The sequence below is a fragment of the Lethenteron reissneri genome, chromosome 23 (assembly GCF_015708825.2).
Source record: "Lethenteron reissneri isolate LAM-NWPU_2019-01 chromosome 23, ASM1570882v1, whole genome shotgun sequence".
NCBI classification, from domain to species: Eukaryota; Metazoa; Chordata; class Hyperoartia; order Petromyzontiformes; family Petromyzontidae; genus Lethenteron; species Lethenteron reissneri.
Genome location: NC_083801.1, coordinates 13,097,109 through 13,120,087, shown reverse-complemented (window position 1 = coordinate 13,120,087; position 22,979 = coordinate 13,097,109). Strand labels below are relative to the sequence as shown.

General features: G+C 43.4%; 1 protein-coding gene across 1 annotated transcript in view; it reads right to left on the bottom strand.

The window, feature by feature from the left end:
- The window catches only part of LOC133346009 (unconventional myosin-X-like), a 69,247-nt gene extending 48,587 nt beyond the window's left edge, over nt 1-20,660 (bottom strand). The window contains exons 1-2 of the mRNA XM_061557249.1: nt 20,328-20,660; nt 1,863-1,961 (exon numbers count right to left, since the gene is read on the bottom strand). Coding sequence (XP_061413233.1) covers nt 1,863-1,961; nt 20,328-20,348 — 120 coding nt within the window. The 5' untranslated portion in view covers nt 20,349-20,660. The remainder of the gene's footprint in view (nt 1-1,862; nt 1,962-20,327) is intronic.
- Between the last annotated feature and the right edge of the window lie 2,319 nt (nt 20,661-22,979).

Genomic DNA, 22,979 nt, shown 5'->3' with positions numbered 1-22,979 from the left:
CGGCCACAACCACCATGATACATTCCTTCTAACATTATATAAATATATCACATATTTCGTGGTTTAACCATGCATTAAACGTTAAACAAAACCCACGTGAAGAACTTTGCCGAGGCGGGCTCAGAGAGCGCCAACTTGACACCCAATTGAGGGCTCTCTTGCCATAGCACAAGCGCTGCAAAGCATTGTCACGTACGGACAATAAGGAACGGCAATCAAACGGTAATCCACATTTGCTAATATGACAAAAAAGTTGTTTCCGCTCGTGACTTGTGGCTTCTGGCACCAGCTGCATTGCAGACAAGTCCCTCTGGCATGGATCATCGTCCTCAAAATCAGGAGCAGGTGTCCCACGGACCCAGACAGCATGTGTGGTTTCATCGCTCGAGTGAGACGCTGCCCGTTATTTCACCTCCCTCTACAGACACAAGATAGCGGCGCTGAAAGGCAGTCAGTGCACGGCTGCCACGCTGATATATTTCACTGTGGGAGGCGTGAGAAATGTTTTGTATGCATTGTGCTACACGACATAAATAAGCCAAAAAGGGATATAGTTATTTTCTAAAAAGGGAAAGTTACTAAAAGCTACAACCTGCAGCTGTACGTATTCTTGGTGGCACCAATTACTGCAGAGATAAAGGCGAGACCAATTTTTTTTTTAATCGGACCCAAAAACCCACGATTGAATTTTTTGTAATCCTTTTGTGGTATTCTTTCATACATTATCCAACGAACAGAGCGAGACGAAGCTACAAACGTGTGACTGGGTTAGTTTAAATTTTACGCGACAGACAAACACGCATTCATCATATGCATCTGCAGATGAGCACGAGGTGCTGTGCACGACCCCCACGTCCAGAGAGCCTTAACGGGACAAGCTGGCAGAGGCTCGGGCTCATCCACCTATTACTCTCATGCATTAAGCAGGTACAGATCAATGCAGACAATTACAAGGTCACAGGAGCCAGTTATAAATCTGGCACTATGCAATGCAGTTGCAGTACAAGGGCACTTGTTGCTAAATTATGCTCTCTAAGAGGCTTCATAATATTCAATGTTTGTGACAATTTGGGGAGGTCTTTATGAAGCAGTGGACTCATCATGGCTGCTGATGATTATTAAAATATACATACAGCAATGAACTCACAGCGGATACAGCTGAACGTATTCGAATGTGCAAATAATATGAATATTCATGTAATTATATACGCAAATATGCTGAAGGCACATGGCATCTTTTTTTTTTAAACAATAAACGAAACAGATCGGCCAACCTACTTCCAGATAATTTACTTATGCTGATTAAAACACTGTATGAACAAATGTCCTTATATCTGGGATCATTGAACCAGTTACACAAGTTAATCCCAAAACAAAGTGTCGGTACAAATTCGAAACACTTAAAAAAGCAGAGCATCCTTCTACTGCCTCCAGTTAATTAAACCTGGCTTAGCAGATCAGCTTCGGTGCCTAAATAGTTGCCTTACAACAGAGACTGGAGTGAATGCGTCCTCTGTTTTTCTGCGTACAGGACTACGTGCCTGACGTTACCATGTTGTATAAAAACAGACAATTCCAAGAGCATGAGCAGGAGACGTCATCATAATACGGTGCGCTCATTTTAACGCAATCATTGCCATCCATTGTCACCAGAAACGAATTCACTGTGAGCAAATATGGAAACTTGGTACCACAGACACAAAAAGTAACAGACTCATGTACTTCCAATAAAAACAGTCTTTTTTTAAGTGTGTTTTACGAACAATGATTGGTCTACAGAGCACACAACCTCAGGCAGTCATGTGACCTCTCCATCTGCGATCTCAGTTGCCTTGGTGCTGGTAAGGCATTGAGGCACCCACCTGCCCATAGTCGCCGATGAGCTCGACGGTGCCAGCTCTTGAGGGGCCCACCGTGCATGGCAGCGTCTGATCCCCGTCCCGCAGCCACACACGGGCACCCTGGCAAGAAGATGGCACATGGGGCAAGCATGGGGTGAGCACAGGGTGAGTATGGGGGTGAGAATGTGGGACACTGCACCAGCCGTTGCAGAGCACTGCTCACTTTTTGGGTGACCACTCGGGCATGATGAGAATTGATATAACATCTATCAGACAGTGTGCATACTCCTCGGCAGTATATTGCCTCTTTTTGAGTCTTTAAATAGCTTGTACAATGTTATGTCATTGTCCCAAATACCTTTTTGTCAGGAGTTGAGACTCGGAAGTCTAGTCTAACACTTTCATGCATGATCTTTGCCCATAGTTTAATCAATTCAAAGGTGGCAACCCTAGTTGCTCACCTTCGTTAAACTCCAACCAGGCCTCACTAATGCTGCGTCCACAGAACCGCTCTTTGTGGTAGTTAAACGTTAATTCCATGAATGTTACATCAGTTATGGCACAAACAATCAGACGGATTGTTATCTTGTTAAACGCATGGGGATTTTTACGTTGCCTGCAACTACACCGTAATTTTTTTGTTTATTTCACAAGACAATAATACGCTGGGCTGTTTTTTTTCCATGCGCAACATAATGCATTGGTTTATGAAATTGTGCTGGGTAATACACGTTTCGCAGCGGGAGAAGGCCTTGATGTTTAATCCACTCTAATGGGCTTTATTTTTTGTAACCTTCTGTCAATGCATGAATGTTGTGGAGGTTATTTGACCATACTTCACCACGCTGGTCAGTGTGGGTTGTTGGTAATAGATTGGGATGGGGCAGTGGTGGGGGGGGGGGGGGAGGCAAGACCAGGTCAGATATCACTCACCAATGATGTTCGTCATGGCCGGAAATCAAACTCAGGTCGCTGGGTTCGTGACACATTGCACTGAACCACTTCGCGTACCCCTCGACAATGGTTTATAGTTAATTGGACGAAACATTTTTCACTGTTAAGTTTTCATTATCATTCCCTTATATAGCAGCTAGAGTGAGTGTGTGAATGACATAATATGTGAATGTCTTCAGTGCTTTTAGCCAGGACTGTGTGGGAGTCGGTGACCCAGAAAATATTTCCCCACCCATCACGCCACGTGTTGCCCTCTCCCAGTCTACGAGCGACCTAGGAAATGTGCCGTGCAAAATTAACCTCCAGGTGTAGTTGTTGAATGACGGTCGTCCGACAAAATAAAATCGAGTATACAACATACATCACACATTACAATGTTATATTACGCTTACAATAATGTGGAATCTCATAAATAAATAACTGGTGGTGCGCATGATAACTGGACACATGCGGAAAAGAGTTGTAGAACTCATCGGATTCCTCCAGTATAAATAAAGATTATGATTATATCAATATCGCACATTTATAACGGTAAGTAAAAATGTAATTCGAATATATTTTTAGACCACCGAGAAAAAAAAACAAGAGCGGCCATATTAGTCACGAGCCAGCACTTCTGGCAACGCTGTGTCAGAAAATAAATGACGAGGCCAGCGGATGCCTCCCTCGACTGGAATAGTCACTTGTGCAGTGCAGAGCATTTCCCCTCCGCTGGGAGGTTGTCTCGAATACCCGCCACCCAGAATTGTGTCACTCCAGCTCGTCTCTCTCTGTCATGGCAGTGACATCACTTCTGCTGTGCATTTGTGTTGCAGGAACGCTTTCTATGCTGGGTGCCAACTGCTTGTTTCGTTAAATGTCGTGGATAAAAACCAAAAAACACTGCACCGCTGGAGCAGTCAATTATATAGAAATCACAGTCTGCTCTTCCCCGCTGCCAGACGCCGTGGAATAGGTGGCGGTTACCCACACTTTACCCCACCACAAAAGACCTCCCAATCGATTAAATGCGCTACAGTATACTCTTTTACACTGCTGGATGGACAGAAGCAGTGGCGGTGGTGGGTGGGGGGGGATTAAAACAATTCCCATTGTAATTAAACCAATGTGCTATCACACCCCATGGCAGCGTCTCAGGATCAGTCAATATATTTCAGTTGAAAGTGTTCCAGTCTGCGTTCCTGCTATGGTCAATCTCTAGTGAGTTAACCGAGGTAGGAAACATTAGAGTGTAAGAATCGACTGCAATGGAAAGAGGATATAAGGGCATAAGGCCACGTTGCTCATTATAGTAACTGTGAACAATTAAGAGTATTAAAATACAAATAAAAAACCAATTGCACTTCCTGCCTTTGTAGAATAATAATCGTGCAAAATGAAGTTAAAATAAACTACTATTCACAGAGGACGATTGCAGTCTGTTTATGACATTGTCAAAATAAAACAAGGAGTAATAGGAAAGCTAATTGCTGCTAAATTACTGCCGTGTGCAGAAATTCCGAATTCGGACAATTCGTGGAGTAAAAATAAACGTAATAAACACTTAATGTGATGCTCACAAAGGGCTGAATGTAATTTTCTCAGAAATGCGGCCGATTGTTTTTCGGGACCTCAGGGTGTAACTGTACAGTAATAATACAGATACGCATTCTAGCAAATTATTGTATTACTGCATAGGCTACTCTGTTGCGCTGTACAGCTCTCCGATGTGTTTTTGAGTTGTACCACGTGTTGCCGAGCAGAATGATCGACTGAATTTCTATCTTTAGGAACTGAATTTTCCTGAAAAAGCTCCCAGCACATGGAGTGAAATGTTGGACATCATACCGAACACGTGGTTACAACTCGAAAACATATCACAGAGCTTAGTTATTTTAACGGTTAAACGTATTTTCTCTCTCATTTATTGTATTAGATGTGTTTTTGTTATTACTGAATTATACACATATCTTAACCTCATTGCCCAAATAAAGTAACAATAGCATTAATAATTCAATTGGAGTACAGTACTTTGAAAACATGGATTTAAACAAAAAAAGGTTTGTTGCCAAAACCACTTGAGGAAAGTTGGACGGATGCCTTGGCTGGCTGCCTGACATCACTTTCGGCGGCAATGATAATCATAGATGTTGAAACAAGGGACAGTTTGGGATAAAGGTGGTTTTGGTTGCTCAGATGCCCATGTCGTGGCAATTAGCCAGCAACATCTGCGCTCTTCGGCTCAGATTCAGGGAGCCAACTGTGCTTGAGAGCCAGGGCTATCGAGCCGGTTGATAGTCTCAGCCACTAACATTCTGGCTTTATTGATATGCTACGAAGACACTCCTTTGCTGGGCATATTAAAGGTACGCACCGATTGCTGAAGGCAAGGCTTGAGCAACATTTAGTTAGAAGTAGTTCCGTGACGTCATTTTCAATCTCCGACACAAGGTTGCGCAATGATAGCTGTGCCAATTCCAAAAGTTAATTTCTTCATCTCATCACATGACACCTATGAACACAATGGGGTTTGTACAATTTTGGAATTTTTTTTATATCTTTTATTAGAGGACATGGCAGTTGGAAAGAAACAGTGTTGGTGTACGGTGCTTTTTCTGCAATATTTTGCTGTCGTTTCTTGGATTTTCTGTTTGCACTCAGTCACATATTCACTTTAAGATGTTTTCTTGTTCATGTTTTTGTTTTTTGTTTGTTGCGGTTGCACCCGATTCAAGAGCCGAATGGCTCACAGGGCTATACCTAATAAATGAACTTGAACTTGAATGACCAGGCCACTAACCCTCACTGATCGCCCTATAAAGATTTGTAGTTCAACAATGTGACATGGTGTCAATGTAATTATATATCAAAATACTGTGCACACAAACCTTATTTTATATATAAATCATAGAGTTATATGTAATGTAAATATCGTATACAGGGCAGCCTACTATTAATGCGTTTCTATTCAAATAAATATGACAATTTTGTAGAAGCTGCTGCATGATGCGCTGGTCGTTCTGCCCTGGATTTAATGGTTCTTTGAATCCCAGTGATTATTATGGCACTCTGGTTATGATTATCAGGCAACCAAAACACCCACACATTTTGCGTGCTGCGCTGAACTCGAATGACAAGGTCAAAACTGCGTTAACGTGTGATGATGCCTATAATATTTACAGTATGCATGCATACTGGACCATTTACAACTTGATACACAAACTGGCCAGGTAACACACATCAATACAACACTCATTTGAATGTATACAGCATTTAAATGCCACCGCATCTCAATGCACTGTAGGAAAAGGAAGACATTTGTGTTATGAGATTGTGGGGAAGAGGAAGGGGTTTTTTTAAGTGAAAGGGGGAAGTCAGTGGGAAGACAGTACAGGGAGAGAAGATTTGTGTACGGCAAAAAGACGTAAGAATATATGAAAGCAATCATTGTTGAAGGGAAAAAGGAAGGCCTTAAGCCTGGATTTGAATGGAGGGATGGAGTCAGCAGTGTAGACAACTAGAGGGGAAGGCACCTCCCATTGAGCAGAGGTTGGCTGGATGGATTTGGCAGGAGATATTCGTTGTTGGAGTAGAGGAGATGTGGAGAATCGGGTGAGAGAAGAGGGGACAGGTGGGCAGGGATAAATCCATGGTGGTTCTTCAAGATGGTGATGTTGTAGTTGACTAGGGACTGAATCGGGACCCATGAGAGGGATATGATCACTGATGTGATCTGGTCTCGATTATGGTTGCGGGTGATACGTTTTACGGTGGAATTCTGGATGATATGCAGTTTGAAGGTGAGGAATTTGAGGAGGCTGTATGTAGTGGGGAGAGTTGCAGTAGTAAAGGAGACAGGTGATGGAGGCTTGGATAGAGCTCTTTATCTACAGAGGGAGGAAGAGAGTGGTGGGTGTAGGGATATCTCACAGCTATATAAAGTATTCTGAACATATTTCATATGGAACATAGCCAACCATGTTAATCGGAAGTTGAGTTGTGAGAGGAAAAATAGTATTCACCATTTAGGATGACACCCAGGTTTTAGAAAATCTTGGCAAGTTTAACACCAGTGTTTCAGAGGAGTGCGTTGTAGGTGGAGGCTTTACTGAGGACCGATTTCCTGCCAATGATGAAGACTCGTGCTTTATGGTGCATTTAACGCGATAACGCCAGAGCTTATCCACAACGCAGTGTAAAAGAATGGACAGCGATTAGGCTGGATATGTAAAGCTGTGTGCCATCAGTATAGAAATTATGATCAATATTACCAAACAGAAGAAAGTATGATTGAGGATATCCATATGCAAACGCAGACGATCACACAACTCGCATATCGATGTGATTACACACACACACACCAAGACTCACCACTGATAGAAGACGTGGGAGAAGAGCCACAAGCATTTTCACAAATAGACACATTTACCCCTGTGGTCTCAATTTTCTGAAATAAAACCCCCTGCTGGCAAGTGGAGGTCTAATGCAATGGACTGCATGGCAGTGATGCGAGCCTGGACATGGTATCTATTCCGTGCTCCGATTCTTAAAAGATAACAGCAAAATAATATATTTGTGTTTTGATGACGTTCTGCAAATGCTGCGTTTTTATATTAAGTGCCAATCCCCTTGTGGATGTATTTCATGTATAAATACTGTGATGAAATATTTTACTTTCATGTAAAAAACTATTATTTTATATTGTAGTTTGCGTTGAACATCTACCAATTAGGAACACTTGCTCTATGCACCATGCACCAGACCGTACAATATCTGTATGGGGATGGAGCTGTTGCAGAGTCGGTAGTTCACTGCACTATGGGTGGGGAGGGGCTGGTCACCCCGTGGTGCCCTTATAAAACTCAACGTTTAACCTACTCACGCCGGCTTGTGCCCGCCCTCAGTCGGGCATATTTGCGGAATACACCACGCCGCCGTTGACCCTGGCCATTGACCGAGCAACCCGACGTTGCTACCAGCTCCCTCCGCAGGAATGTTTTGTTCCGGTCCTGGCTCCACCTTACCTCTTCTCCAAACCGCAGACTGCTAATTTTATCCAATTAATTCCAGACCACAGCACAGTACTTACACCATCTTTAACTGCGCTGAATGTGGATGTTGGTCATGTGTTTGATGTTTTCTGTAAGTTAGCTTTAATATGAATTGTATATTCATAATTGGATCACTTCCATATAAACTGAACTTTCATGTAGGAGGTAGACAGTTTAATGTTAGTCTACAATAAGAAGACTTAAAAGCGGACAAAATGTACAATGTTATAAAAAAATATATAAGCTTCATCTAATTTTCTCCCACGAGAACTTGAGCATGTTTGTTCAGAGCAAAGTGAAGGATGCACGCTGATGTGACGGGGGACCCGCATTCTGTGAAATCGCCAAATCCAGCAACGGCTTATATCTGCCAACCACAAGTGCAGCCAGCCTCAGCTGTTTGCGTTGATATTGCTCAACTCACAGCAACTATGGTTGACACTGATATGTCCATTTTACGGTAAAAAAAATTGTGGGTGAGTGTTGTCACATTGGTCAGTAATTTTATTTCGGGTAAGGCCCGTTGAGCTTAAGAAACTCTTTTCCATGGTGACCCAGCCAAAGTGGCTGAGCACGTTACACGGGACAGAAAGGTTTACAGGGTTTTATCGAACAAACGATACAACGGTGCAAGCACATTACATGCAAAGGGGAGGGTTTACAGAGCTTGCATAGAATCAAAACAGGGCCAGTTCATAAACAGGACTAATACATAATAGGAATAATATATGATAATGATATGAATAACCGTAACTACGTACATTGGAAATCTAGCATTGAACACTGTAAGAGAGCCTTACTCAGAAAAAATCAATTTTCATTAATTTGATTCTGTAAATGTGTATTTGTAACAATTGAATAATGAGCAAAAAAAATGCTACACTGACACTCAGAAGCATTTTGCGCTGATAAACGGGTATGAAAGAGGATTTGAGTGCCTCTCGCATCTGCCCAGACATTCTCAACTTATATCCAATGTCAACGCGATGCACGTCACCAACTTAACTACAAACCACGGGTTTTTTGCGCCCGTCTGGGTTTCGGTTGTGATAAGTTATAAATGCATATCAATCCACAGCCATTTCCCACCCACACCAAACCCACCGAGAGGGAAGTTGATAACACCGTATGGTGCAAAGGATAAACTGCTGTTGTTTTTATGATGCCAATACAGCATAAACCATAGCTACTACTGCAATTATTGTATTGTAACAGAGTAAAACAAATCCAGTACATGCATTTTTACCTATGCAAAGTGCATCGCATCATATAAAAATTACACCGAAAGGGAAAAACTAAAACTTTAATCTAAATTATAGATCGTTACTTCAAATCTATATCAAAGTAATTTCAGCATACAAATGTAAATTTACAAAGTGAAAGAGTGCAATTGGCATCCAGTGCCAACACATTTATAACAACGGTGCCATTGAACACGGACATGATGTAGGTCTCGAGTCATGATGGAAAAAGAAAATCAATCTCCACCATTTACCGCTCCATTAAGACAAATATGACGGTACAGTGGCATCCAGCTACATCCCAGGACATTTTGCACCCCTTGCAACCAAAGCCATTTCACCAAAATGACTACAGTTTGTTGAATCGACAAAATTACGCTTGTGGATCTTCTTTAAGGAACAAATTACTGGCTTCCAAAGTTTTACAGTTTTATATGTGTAAAAATATTTATTTAGAACAATGCGTGCAAAACATATAGCTTGTAGCTGAAAGTGGGCCAATGCACAAGGACCTTTTGGAATTCTCCATCACGGGCACTGCACGTGATTAATAAAACATTCACAACGGTCATCTGAAAATCGAACATCCTTTACCTGGAAAAGTTTGGCATAAAAATAAAGTGCTTTGAATTAATTATGAAAGTGGTATCAGCAAACACAGCCGGGCCAGAAGGACACTGCCATGCGCATACTCAGCAACAGTCGTTCCTGCATTTTCATAGCTGATTTGAAGGGATAATATGAGCTATTAACAAAAGGTATTTTTATTAAACACAAAGAAAAAAAAATGGCAAACTCTCTCCACAATATATACATTCATAGCACCATACATGTTATTATTGTAATTTGATCAAATTTCCTGGAATATTCCCAATCTCCTCAAATGTCATTACTGTACTGAACTAACATATAACCCACATATCGATGAGCTCCCACCAACCCACACTGACCTTTGAATGCTCAAATAACCCCCATGACCAGCATGGTGTGGGGAGGCCCACATTCAGCAGTGGATAGAATTGTACCGTTATTTCAGCTGGAGTGGTGGAGGAGTGGGCTGCGCATTTTGCTATGAACCTTGCGACGCGAGTATGGATTGCCAGCCCCTGTTAACATCGTGGCCGAGCGAAACAGTGTCTGAACTTGTCCTGGTGCCCCCCCCCCCCCTACATACATCCCCAAGTAGCCATAGTGGTGAAGGTGAAACACACCCTATGGCCAACACTAGGAGAGCCTTTATCCAGTAGCAGATTTGCAAATTGATATAAACGATTAGTACAGTGCAATGTGGATACGCTGCAAGCACACCTTATCCAAGCGCAGTTCCGATATAATTAATACATCCTCACATTATTTCAGTGCCTCCATATTTTTGCTATTGAGGCACCCAAAATCACCCCACTGGCCCCCCTGGGTGCCCCCCGGGTGCCCCCCCCCCCTCAGCTCCACTCATGGTACTTATTCTTGTGTTTTGTCGCTGCAACGTGGCACTGACGTTCCCCATGCACATTTTAAAAATGTATCATGCACGGTATCCATGTGAGGGCCTACCCACCTACCATCTCTCAGTAGGCTTTGGCCTCCCCAACCCCTGCGAGGCATGATCTATGGGTTGAAAACCACTGCATTACACACATGGGGTTAAATGCAATTTTTGTATACAAGCCCACTCGTAATATAAGCACACATGGCCTCGCTGCCACGGAGTGTGCTTATATCCAGCTTTTGCTATGGTATTTTTGTTAAATATTATCATTCATTTCTGTACATTGGGAACATACTACTGTGCAGTTTTACATTTCTTCCTTGGCAAGTTAGTTCTGCATGGTAGAGTACTTCCAATATTGTAATGTATATGCCTTTAAAGTGTCTTGTATAACAACATCCTGTGTTTATATATATAAACTACACATGCATACATCTTTATTCAAAAACAATTTATCCTACTGCTGAAAAAATGCAATGGTGGTAACATTCCATATCCAACGCTAGCAATGTAGTGCATAAAGAACATTGTTTTATATCTAATATTGCACAGAGTTGTTTATAATTGAAATAACAGACGTCTTCATCCCTTACAAGTGACGAGCCTATGTTAGGAGTCTGGAACCGGAACCAGCTTTGTTTGGTATCCCTATCAAGAAGGAGACAAGGATCAAAACAATGTGCCAACAGCCAAAGCAGCAGCACATGGCAGCTAGCCATACAAATCAGCAGAGATCAACATAAGAGAAAGTACACAGCCGGCCCTCTGTGTCAAAAACAAAACAAAGCAGCTGGCTGAGCCTGGCTGCATTAAAGAAAGGAAATCTGGTTTGCCATTCCACTGGTTAAGGGCATCACTGGAGCAGCAGCGTGCGTGTGGCGGATGGGGGTTCGTAATAAATGCTTCACTTGGCACAATACAAGGAGATGCGCTGCTCCCTCTCCGATACCAAGCACAACGTCTGTGTCATTTCCCCAACCCATGTTTATGTCCCCCTGAAGCGCCGCAGAAAACTGCTGAAAGGAACACTGCGCAATTTGCTTAGTCTACAGGACAGTTGTTGATGCTAAACTTGGACATAGTTCAGTTGTCAGAGTAGCAGCGTTCCAGTCATAAAATCGTCGGTTTCATTCCCGGCCGTATTGACTCAGCTCATCAACCCCATGGGGGTGAGTGAAATTCCCGTCATGTGGTTAGTCGACATGTGACGATGCCATCGACTCATTGGAATAAAATATATTCTTAAGATCATGACTCGTGTCTGAAATAATTTACAATGTTCAGTATGCACATCGTTCTTTGTTACATTTAGGATAACATAGTGAACAAATAGTACAACCGAGAATAACAAATATGAGCGAGATGGGAAATATAATGTAAATAAAAGATCATTGATTTTAGTTTTACTCAATTGTGACCCTGAATGATGCAAATTTATAAAACTGCTGGGAATGGAGATATAGGAGGATGAAATTTTACTTGCCTAAGCATTGCAGCACTTCATATAAAATTGTGGAAGAGTTACTTGTCCCTACCAATACAAATGCAATGAATTCTATGCATTCATGTGAAATAAGAGCCATTGGAAATATGCATGTTAGAGATTCACCAGCAGAGCACGGCTTATCTGACACCCCTACAGTTAGATGGAATGTGTACGAAGCGCATTTTTAATTTACTCAGTGAATGATAAATCACAAATCTCTCTCTAGTTTCAAGGCATTTTTGGGCACGAGAGGTTTCTACTAAGATGTTTTTTTGCCCACTCTCTCAGGTCGTTCCGCTCCCATTACAGCGACCTCGCGTTATGTTAATCCACTGACGAGGGACGATTTTTTCAATCGAGATTCATTCAGCACTGGCATAAACATGACCCCAGTGGGTACCTCCCCAGCGCACGAGGCTAATTGTCTCTGGCTGACACGCTTATCAGGAGCCATGTGGCAGGAGAAACCTGAGCTGTCTGAAAAGCCACTTGGTGCATCATCATCATCATCATCGTTCTCGGATTTGCTCTTTTTGGAAAATTACCTGGAAGATTTTGTAACCTCTTTGTTTTGTTATAGACTATATTTTCCAAAAAAGACACAACAAACAGTTATGCTTTTGGGGGGAGGGTGGGGGAGTTTGAGTGGGGAGTGGTGGCAAAGCGGCGAACGTGATGCGGTTTGAATCCGGAGGAACTGCGTTTGGTTCCCAGTAGCATCTAAAACCAGTGGGGTTTGAGATCTGAACTGGTCCTCCCTGGGCCCCCCATTCACAAACATGCATTGACCAGCGTGGTGAAGTATGGTCAAACAACCCCCATGAATGATGCAGCATGGGGGGGGGCTCATCTAGCAGTTGATCGACAAAGGGCTCGGAATTACCAACGTATTTGACGCAATTTGTGATTTCACGCACGTGTTATCACGTTAAACAGAAACCTGCCTGACAAGTCCGTTAGAATAAAATTAGCGGAAAAAAATTAGATTATCGACTTGTCATGATCAATATCATTCTATTGAAATAGCAATGGTTTGCGCATGGAATACAGAGCACGGAATTATTCAGCCGCTGTCACAGGTCTGCTAAGTGAATGGGGACAAAGGCCTGAGACGAGACACTCACCGGCTCTCCGAGTGAGAACCGGTGAGCAGCCTTTTCTCCTGTGAATGCTCCAAGCAAAAGCAATCGCAAACCCTGTGCAGCACTGTCATAAAACCACAACTAACTTCCCATTTTCCATTAAATAAATAGTTTTCCACAAAAACAAGACTTGTGAAATATAAATTATGAATATATTTTTTTGTCTCCCACTCTAGTAGAAAAAACGTGGAATCATTTTAACATGCGACGGTGTACAAGAGTAAAACAAGAAAATATAATTTATTCCAATGCAAATAAAATGTGTGACTTGTACATCATTTGTGGGTGTGTCATATAAAAGTAGTTTCGCTGTACAGTATTGTAATGTTATAATTTAAATTATTCCAAAACATTAAAATGTATGCTTTACAAGCATCATCAATCTCTGTGATCTACCCGCTGTTGGATGAAGGTCTTGCAAAGTCGTCAGCATCCCTCAATGAAACAAAGATCTCCCGTATATCCTTAACAGACTTTCGGGGCAAATGTTGTTAGCGAGCACCTATTAAGGCCGGGACAGTACACAGAGGGGTGGGTGGCCAGCACCACGCCTTTGTCACACACCACACCAGGTACTCATTTGAGGCTGAGTATACCTAGGGGAGACCCAGGACCGGTTCAGATAAATCGTCACTGGTGATGGCCGTGTGAATTGAACTCGGGACGCCAGGTTCGTAGTGCAGCGCGCTAACCACTACACTACCGTTCCCCACCACAATACATCTGGCTCCTGCACACGAGCTCATCTCGTCCTCTTGGGCATGTTCCCTCCTTTGGCTGTTATTGTAAAGCAGCGGTTTCTTTTTACAAAAGCAGCCAAAGGACTATTTTACAATACTCTCATGTAAAATACTTTAGTCTGGACACGGAACATATTCTTGATTTGAAGCTTTCGTGACTGAAGGAATCCATACTCTTTGGTTATTTCAGTAAAGTCACATAGGTATAAAATAAAATAGATCACATGATCTATTTTATTTTAATTTATACCTAAGTGACTTTACTGAAAGAACCAAAGAGTACAGAACATATTGTTCAGTCCTACAATCATCCTCAACTACATGCGAGTTTATTGCACCGAGCATCCGATTAACACTTTGCTTCCAGACAAGAGGCAAAACACGGGCATTTACAGCTCAAGTCAGCGGCTCACGAGTTTCCACACCGTGCCACCAAAAGGACTATCCCCGGAGGGGGTCTAAGTCTGGCCGTCACCTATCCATCACCCAAGGCAGCAGACGAGCATGGCTCCACACGTGGGGGCTTCCATTGAAGTGGCAGCACCACAGATGGCACGCCAAATGTCACTGGCCTCTGTGAATAAAAAAATAAAAATAAAACAGCGGCCGCTTGCTCCCTCTCTGGCCTGTTGCCAGCAGCTAATGGTTATGGACTCCTTTTCAAAGGACATTGCACCTTTTATTAAATTACAACAAAGCTTTGTTTGCTGTTTACACAAACCCCGCTAATTTTGTTTTTGTTTATTATAGTCCCCACATTGAAACACCAGACTCTCTGTTTCTCGGAGGTTTGCTGGAAGGAAACACCCTCAGCCTCCATCAGCCTCCTCCTCCTCCAGCAACTGTACTAACGTGGTTATTTCATTCGGCTGATCTCAGACCACCAGCTGTCGGGCTGAGAGTGCAGTCATTAAAATGAATTAGAGAGGCCGGGGCTGCGCTACTGGCTTTAATTTAGTTAACAAATGGCACAGCGACGAGAGTAAAGTGCGATTGCTAGGCCATTGACAAAAGACAGTATATACTACAAGATCATGTTAGTATTTTGTTCATCCTTGCTACGGATACAGTCAAATTATGTTTTCCAAGGGTTATCAGTTCCATACGTGTGAATCACGGCGTCTAGCAACACCGATGGAACTTGACAGAATTTGCTTAACACAGCATTTAAATATTATTCAACAAGAAAGGAAGACCAAGCTCGTAATTGTTTACTCATATACAGTAATGGGTACGCCACAGTTAGTCCATCAGCAGGTCGTGTGTGGTGGGGTAAAGTGTGGGGACTCCCACCTTGCCCATACAAGAGTAGGCCAAAATACCCTCCAGAGGGGGTGGGGGCTCTCGTGATGACCCCCCCTTCCACGAGACGTGATGCAAGCCATACATTGCAGAGCTGCACCTTTACCTTAACACAGTAATCACTTATCATTATTGTGTTAAACTAAGTTGTGTTTGTGGTAAAATAACCTTGTTAAAAGTACTCTATGCAATATTTTGTTGACGTGTGTTTGTATGAGCAGTGCAGTTTTACTATATAAATAAAGGCTCTTTTTTTGGGTGACGTAATCTACATAGACCTATTGTTCTCAATCCGGGCTGTGTTACAGAAAATGGTTGAAAGATCAAAGATCAAACGTTTTGGTTTGCTACTGCAACATACGCTTTTTTGGGATTGTGCCTTCCAAATAACACGGACACGATTATGTCAGCCGTGATGCAATTGCGCAATCGCACGTGCCACGTGCCATGTGGGCAATGAAGCATTGGCAGCACTAATCAACATAGAAGGGACCACATGAGTCACAAGCAAAAATGGTAAAAATGTCACTTCTCAAATTACTATCCGAATGCTGATCGCAACTGGGATGCAATAAATAAATTAGGGCGTGCCATCAGGCTCGGCGCAATACACTTTCACATGAGCATGCAGATTTCCAATGTACTGTATGTGTCCTTTTCATACACATTACAAGAGGGGGAAAATGTAACGATGATGCTAAACGTTGCTATACGCACCAATAATAGTTATGTGCAGATCAATAAGATAATCCATTTAGGAAAGAAAGCATTTAAGCATTCAAAATATAAGAGGCAACCATGTCGCACGAATGTAAAATCAGCATATTGCAGCTTCCCAATGCACACACATAAAGTGTTTAATTCAGTAATGGGCTGTATTTTGCAAGCCGAGAGCCCATTGAGCCAACAGTCTCATTTGCAAGGGATACGTGGGGGTCTAATGACTCAAGTGTAAGACGATGCCTGCATTCCCCACATTCGCCAATGAGCCGAAGAGCATTTAAAAAAACAGTGTTGGCATCTGCAAACACCAGTCAATTCCCCCATGCCCAGGGGAGTGTGGATGGAGTCGAGAGGCAGGATGGAATAAGAGGGTGGGAGGAGCAAAGCAATTGAGTGCCATAAATTCATGGTTTCTATTTAGAAGCTAAAATCCAGGTTTTGGGTCAAACAAGTGCAGGGGTGGCGGTGGGAGGCTCCCGTGTGGCCTCTCACTTGGACGCTGTTGAATTTGCGAGGCAACGCTACCGTGAATCACTGCCCACCGAAGCCTCGTTAAGCAGACTCAGATGGTGCGCAGCTTCAACGCTTGGCATTTGCGGAATTATATTTTCACAGAGCCCATTGGGTCCCATTAAGCAAAGCTGTGCACAATTTCAATTATCTAAAATGTATTTTTTTAAACCCCCCCAGAACAGAAACGCCGGGCAGTAAAATAATGAGTATATGTTATGTTGACTTAATTTGACCATTTGTTGATAAAACGGTAAATTGTACACATTGCAAAATGCTACATTTTGTAAATTTAATTAAAGATGTTTTCTCCGTACAGAATTATTAGTGGGTTTCAAACAAACATCCGTAAAAATAAGCGGACAAATTATGTAAGCACAGTACTCTTATATTATTTGATTTGAATCAGTGATTGATTAAAAAACGTCGTTGATAATAAATGTAGCTTGTGCATCTCGTGATGCTACATTTTCAAAATTTAAATTTTGATTAATTTTTCACCGCTCAGTAATTTTCAACAAAAATGAGCACATTTGTTCAGGCATTATTCAGTCATCCGGAAAATATCCCAGCCATATAAACACACACTCTTTGGGTCTTTCGGTGAATTCCTGGAGTCACGAAAGCTTTAAGTCAACATATAAACACATATAGTATTTGTCTATAATGTTTTATTAAGTTTACCTATTCACATATTTCCTGCTCAGCTGTTAAAAAGAATATCCATTATGTTATAACATCAACACATGTTAGCTCATAGCAAGTTAATACATTGTAATGTGTAGTTTAAAAAAATAATGTACATTGCTAAGGGTGTGGAACCAGTTCCAAAGTCAATAAATCAAGACTTTTGGCCCCACTTTGTCCAGGATCCGGTAATATGGAAGGAAATGGTCGCTGATCTCAACAAAGGCAGGAAAACAACTCACAGCATCCACGGTGGATTTCAAACAATCCGCAGCAGATGCTGTAGCATGAGCTGTCAACTCCGTCATGACCCCCCCCCCCCACCTCGTGACGTGGCGCAATGATAATACCGCTGCACTGATCACGCCCGTCCGTCTGTGCAAAACCCGCGTCAATTGCTCCTTGTGTGTCTGTCTCAGTGCCAGAACGGGGACCCTGTCCTTCTGTCTGCGTCACTGCCAGCACCATCCCCAACCTCAAGTCTCCACGCCCCAACTCCCTGCCGAGTTCCAATAGCGACACCGCAATGCTCACCGTTCTCGCACCACCCACGTGCCCCCACGACTGCCGTGTTTAAAAAAAGTCAACAACCCAGCTGTAGTCACCAATGTCTCACCCACACTTCCTGCCTCCCGTGAGACAGCGGCTCGACCCAGACTCTCAACGCCACGCTTTCGTCTGAAATGTTAAACCCAGGCTCGCGGAAACCGTTGACTTTTTTTTAGGTTCGGGATTTCCACCCCAAGCATCCAAAGTCCGCGCCAGTCAATAAGTTACTTGTTGTAACGAGTGTGGGCGTTTAAATTAAGGCGGGATATGGAGCACCGCGCTGTGAACACTATTAACGGTGATGTAAATGTTCTTCGTTTAATAAGTTACTCAATGACGTATACAGCTTAACACAGACTAATGTGGAACATATGCACGTGTCTCTGTGTCTAGAGTACTATTCATTCATAGTGTCGTAGTTAATGGTACTGACTGAGTCAATGGTGGAAATTCCACATTCCTAAGAGGGTAAAACCAGACTATCCATGAGGATCACATTAGACCCTCCACAAAGTGGAGTGTAACTCATTTGAAAGAAGATGTATGAGGTATGATTGGCTGAGTCAAAATTCGACGAACACCGCAACAATAACATGTACTGTATGTATCTTAACTGATACAGGTTAGGCAATATTAGGTATTGGATTGTGCCAATTATCATAACATTGGCTTAAAATGTAGGCTTTCGCGACCAATATCATCCATAATACAGTTTTTGGGGGTTAGAGCACGTAAATTTACGCGTAAATTTACGCGATCTAACCCAAAAAACGGTATTATGAATATTAGAATATTGCAGCTGTATGGTGCATATCAGTACAAAATATAACTAGGAAGTTATATCAAGTTTCACCTAAGTTGATTGTCACACTCCATGGGATGCGAATCACGAAGTGCACAGAATGCACTTTATAACTTTAGACTGAGCCTGCGCTGAGTGAAACCCATGATAACTTCCCAGCTGTCAGTTTTGGGGCGACAAATTCCAAAATGCTGGTTCATAATTTTTATTGCTATAGTCATGGACCCGACATTATTTGTGCTACATTAGTTTAAGCTTTTTGTAGCCCATTTGGAGCATCATACGTATTTACATCAGTTTCTCAGCCACAATTGTTTTTTTATGTATCAGATATCAATATTGCCCGAGTCAAGTACGGAATATCTTTTGTAAAATCCATCACTGTTACACAATGTATATCAGTGCATCTACTGCGACGTGGACACACTCTGGCATTGGACAAGCAACATCTTTGAATTACAGTATAGAAATGTTCGTGTGGTATAGGCTAGCCAGATTAGTTTAAACTTGCTTGCTATCCGCTGTCAAGATTCCTCGAGGCCATCATAATCAACCATCAATTCACTGCTAGATGAAGGCCTCACCACGCCGTCACAATCTCTCACAATCCTGCGATGTACTAAAGCCACCGAGCTCATGCACTTCAGCTGATCTCATCGCTCAACATTCCAGGCTGACGTCCTATCAGATGGTTTCAACCCCGAGGCTGCCACTACGTCATTATTCATGACCATCGGCTACAATCCCTTCAAGGCATGTCCTGCCCAAGCCCATTTGCGCCTCTTAACAGTTTGGAGTTGGTAATTCACCAACCATTTGTTCCCGAATTCATGCAATCCTCTTTTTGTCTCTCAATGTATTCCCAAACAATCACATCTCCATGCTTCTGTGCAAACTTTTTAGTTTTTGTTCCTTGTTCATCATTAATGACCATGTTTCGGACCCACGTCTTAGCAGGTAGCATGTATTGATTACAAACTTGAGGTAGTATACGTTCAAAATATTATGGATAGGGCATTATATGGATTAATTGAATGAGTATCCTGCATATAGAGGCGAGTATTAAATTTGACACAAACTCTACTACGAGCCACCTTGCGTCTCCACGAGCGCTGTGTTGACTTACAATCCATTAGCACTGAACGCCACTTTTATTTAGTGCGAGACTGAAAATACAATTGGTAACATCGGTCTACAGTACACGCTCGTTTGATTAAACAATCCTAACCTTAACACCATAGGCATATAGGGAAGTGGATGATATTTGAAGCATCAGCAACAGTATTTTCAAGTTGAAACATCTCCTGCGATTTTGCAACCAACACCATGGCAGTCTTTGGATCACGTGTCTGCTCTTTTTAGGAAGTGCGAATCTAGATTGATCATGGTTGTTGAATATGATGATGAATCATAGCGGTAAATATGGACCTGCAGTAGCTCACGAGTACTACACCATGCATGACCACAATCACTGATCTCACCGGGCACAGAATGCGAGGCATATGTGTAAGGAGGCGTTAATAAACCAACGCAGCCCGGCCAACGCATCAAGTATTCCTCGATCTGGTAGCACCTAATGAAAATCAAGTAAGACCCCCCCCACCCCCATTCATCATTAGCACTGCCTAATAAACATATACTGTATATACAACAGGCTGACGATTCTGGCAATGATCCTTCTTCAGTTCTTAATCCGGCGCACCACTGCAAGCGCAGTCATTCAATTCGTCGTTTCATTTTGAGCAGCAGCAGCATCATCAACACACAGCAGCAGCACCACGAGGAGCCGAGTGCCCCCAATCCCCATGTGTGTTGTGTGCAAGAGGCAGCTCACCTCTCGCAGGACGCAGTCCATCCCTGCGCGCTGCACCGCTCCTCCTCCACTTACTCCGCTGGCTCACAGCGCGGACATCACCGCCGGTGCCGGCGTTTGCGTCCGCTGGATGATAACACGAACAGCAGCAGTAGCAGCAGCAGCACACGCCGAGTGATGTCGAGCGGTCTAAACCCCAGAATCCTCGAACCAACCTTCTCTTCCTCTTGGTCCAGCTGTTAATCCCGATGGGCGAGTGGAACAGGCAAAAGAAGGAGGATTCTCTCGTGCCGCCGGCAGCCGGCACATGCGGCGTTGTGCGCGCGCGCGTGTGTGGGGGGGGACACAGAGCAACGCACGCGGTTTTGCGCGTTGTGGGGAAGGGCTTGGAGCGTTCTCGCCAATGAACGGGACATGTGCACACCCACCCACCTACCTCCCCACCACATTGCACCCCGCCCGCCCACTCGCCGTGACGCACGGCACAATCCTCACACCCCCCCCCCATCCCTCTCGGCCCTCGCAGCAAGACTTTTAAAAACCTCACGCTGGCGTGAATCGAGAGCAAGAGACGAGGAGAGCGGGGTAGGCGTGCGTTTTTGTGGTTTAAATTGGAAACAGCACAATAGCAGCACGGTCAGAATTATATTTTACACAGAAAATAATGTGCGGGGAGGTGGGTGGGTGGTGTTATTTGGCCTTACTTCGCTCCGCTGGACACTACGGGATTGGTGAAGGCAGGCAGCGTCAAGCACGCCGTCAACATTGATTTCCAGCTCAAATGAGCATTGAGACGCTGCTCATTTCCTGTGTTTACAGCCCTGAGCCAGTGGTGGAATTTCCACATTCCTGCGGCGTGGGTGAGCCTATCCATAGGACAGCCACTCTCGAATTTCCCCAAGATGTGGTACTGTTTTCATTTTACTGCCCACTCCCCCCGTCAATGATGATGGGCTGAGTCAACCACCAACCACGATTTGAAGCCGCAACCTTTCCGATTGCGAGGTGCTCGCTCCACCGCTGAGCCACAGGGCTGCCCAAAAGCAGCCTATAACGTCTGTTTTAATGCATGGTGGTCTCACATTCATTCCATGGACCCGATAAACTTTCGCGGATGACTCGACACTGACGCGACATAAGCAGATCTCTCCGTTATGTTGTCTCCACAAACATACAAACAAATGTATTTTAGTCCATTAGCCTATTGGGCTCTCCAATACCCACATCATCAAGGGCAGGGAGGAGAGGCATTCGTGCGTCTTGTGTTTTAAATTGGAACCAGCGCAGCATTGGTAGCTCGGGCAGAAGAATGCGAGTGCAGTTTTGGGAACGCATTGCTCAATACCCATGGGCGTTGTAAGGAGAAAACATATTGTTTCGACGACTATCGTATTATATTAATCATTTGCCTTTTATTTATTTTAATAACGTTTAGTCAGCAAACACTTATAGCATAACTATGGATTTTTTAGAACGTCGGGAAGAGCCGTAGCACATTGGTCCACGGATGATGCGTTATGGACAAGCTACCTCGTTAGGGTAAATTGTACAGCCCCTTGCAAGTCCACTGCTGGATGAAGCCACCCCACGCTGTGTCCGCCATGAGGGTTGTTTGACCATACTTCACCACGCTGGTCAATGCGTGTTGTTGATTAAGGTAGGCAGCACAGGCGTGTGAGCATATACGCACAGTATACAACGTAGGCAACAGCCTATAGCACCTGCAATGCATGGCGGTTTCCCAATTCAATAACTTTTCAGGGCTCGGATAACACATGATAGATATAATAATTACAAAGCAGTTACTGGAAGCTGACTGAATTGCAGGCAATGCTTCTCCAATTGCGTTACATCCAGGCTCCACCATTCCGATTATAGGAGGAAGATGATGGTTGCGAAAGATGTTTAACATACGTCCGTTATACAACTTGCAAACCGCATGTGCGTCAACGCAGACCTGTGGCCACAGTTTCTCATCATCAGCCATGTTCACTCCACTTCTGGATGAGAGCCGGTGCTCTAATCAACTCGCCGCCGTCTCTCAAGATACTGCGATGTAATAATTGACCCAAAAGTGGAAAGAGCTCCACAAAACACGAGCCTATCGTTTGTTTTATATATTTATCAACAGAAAACAACACATACAGTACTGAACACAACACTAATCACGCTTGTCAATAACACTGCGCTAAAAGAAAACGCCCATGGTATACTGGACTGCCATGGTCAACTGGACTCTCACGGTAAACTTTATTTCCATGGTCAGGGGTCGGAAACAAAAATAACAAGAAGAGCAATTTTTTTCGAAATCGGTAAAAAAAACCACCCTCAATATTTCAATAGTCGCAATGCAGTCCTTAAAGAGCCGCATGCGGCTCCGGATCCACAGGTTACCGACCACCCGCCTAGGAGATGGAGCAATTAAATGAGCCCGTATGCAGGTGCTAGATGGATTAGTACATCGCAGGGTCTTGAGAGATAAAGACGGCGTCGTTAGTCCTTCGTCTCGCAGAGGAGTTGATCATGGCTAATGCTAATACTTATCATCATCTCCCAGTCCGTCTGTCCATCCATATTCGCGTGCACTTATTAAACTGGTCGTCCGGTCGTCATCGCAAAAGAACCGTTTAGTTCAATGGACATGACCAGCTGGAATAAAGTATGAGTCTGAAA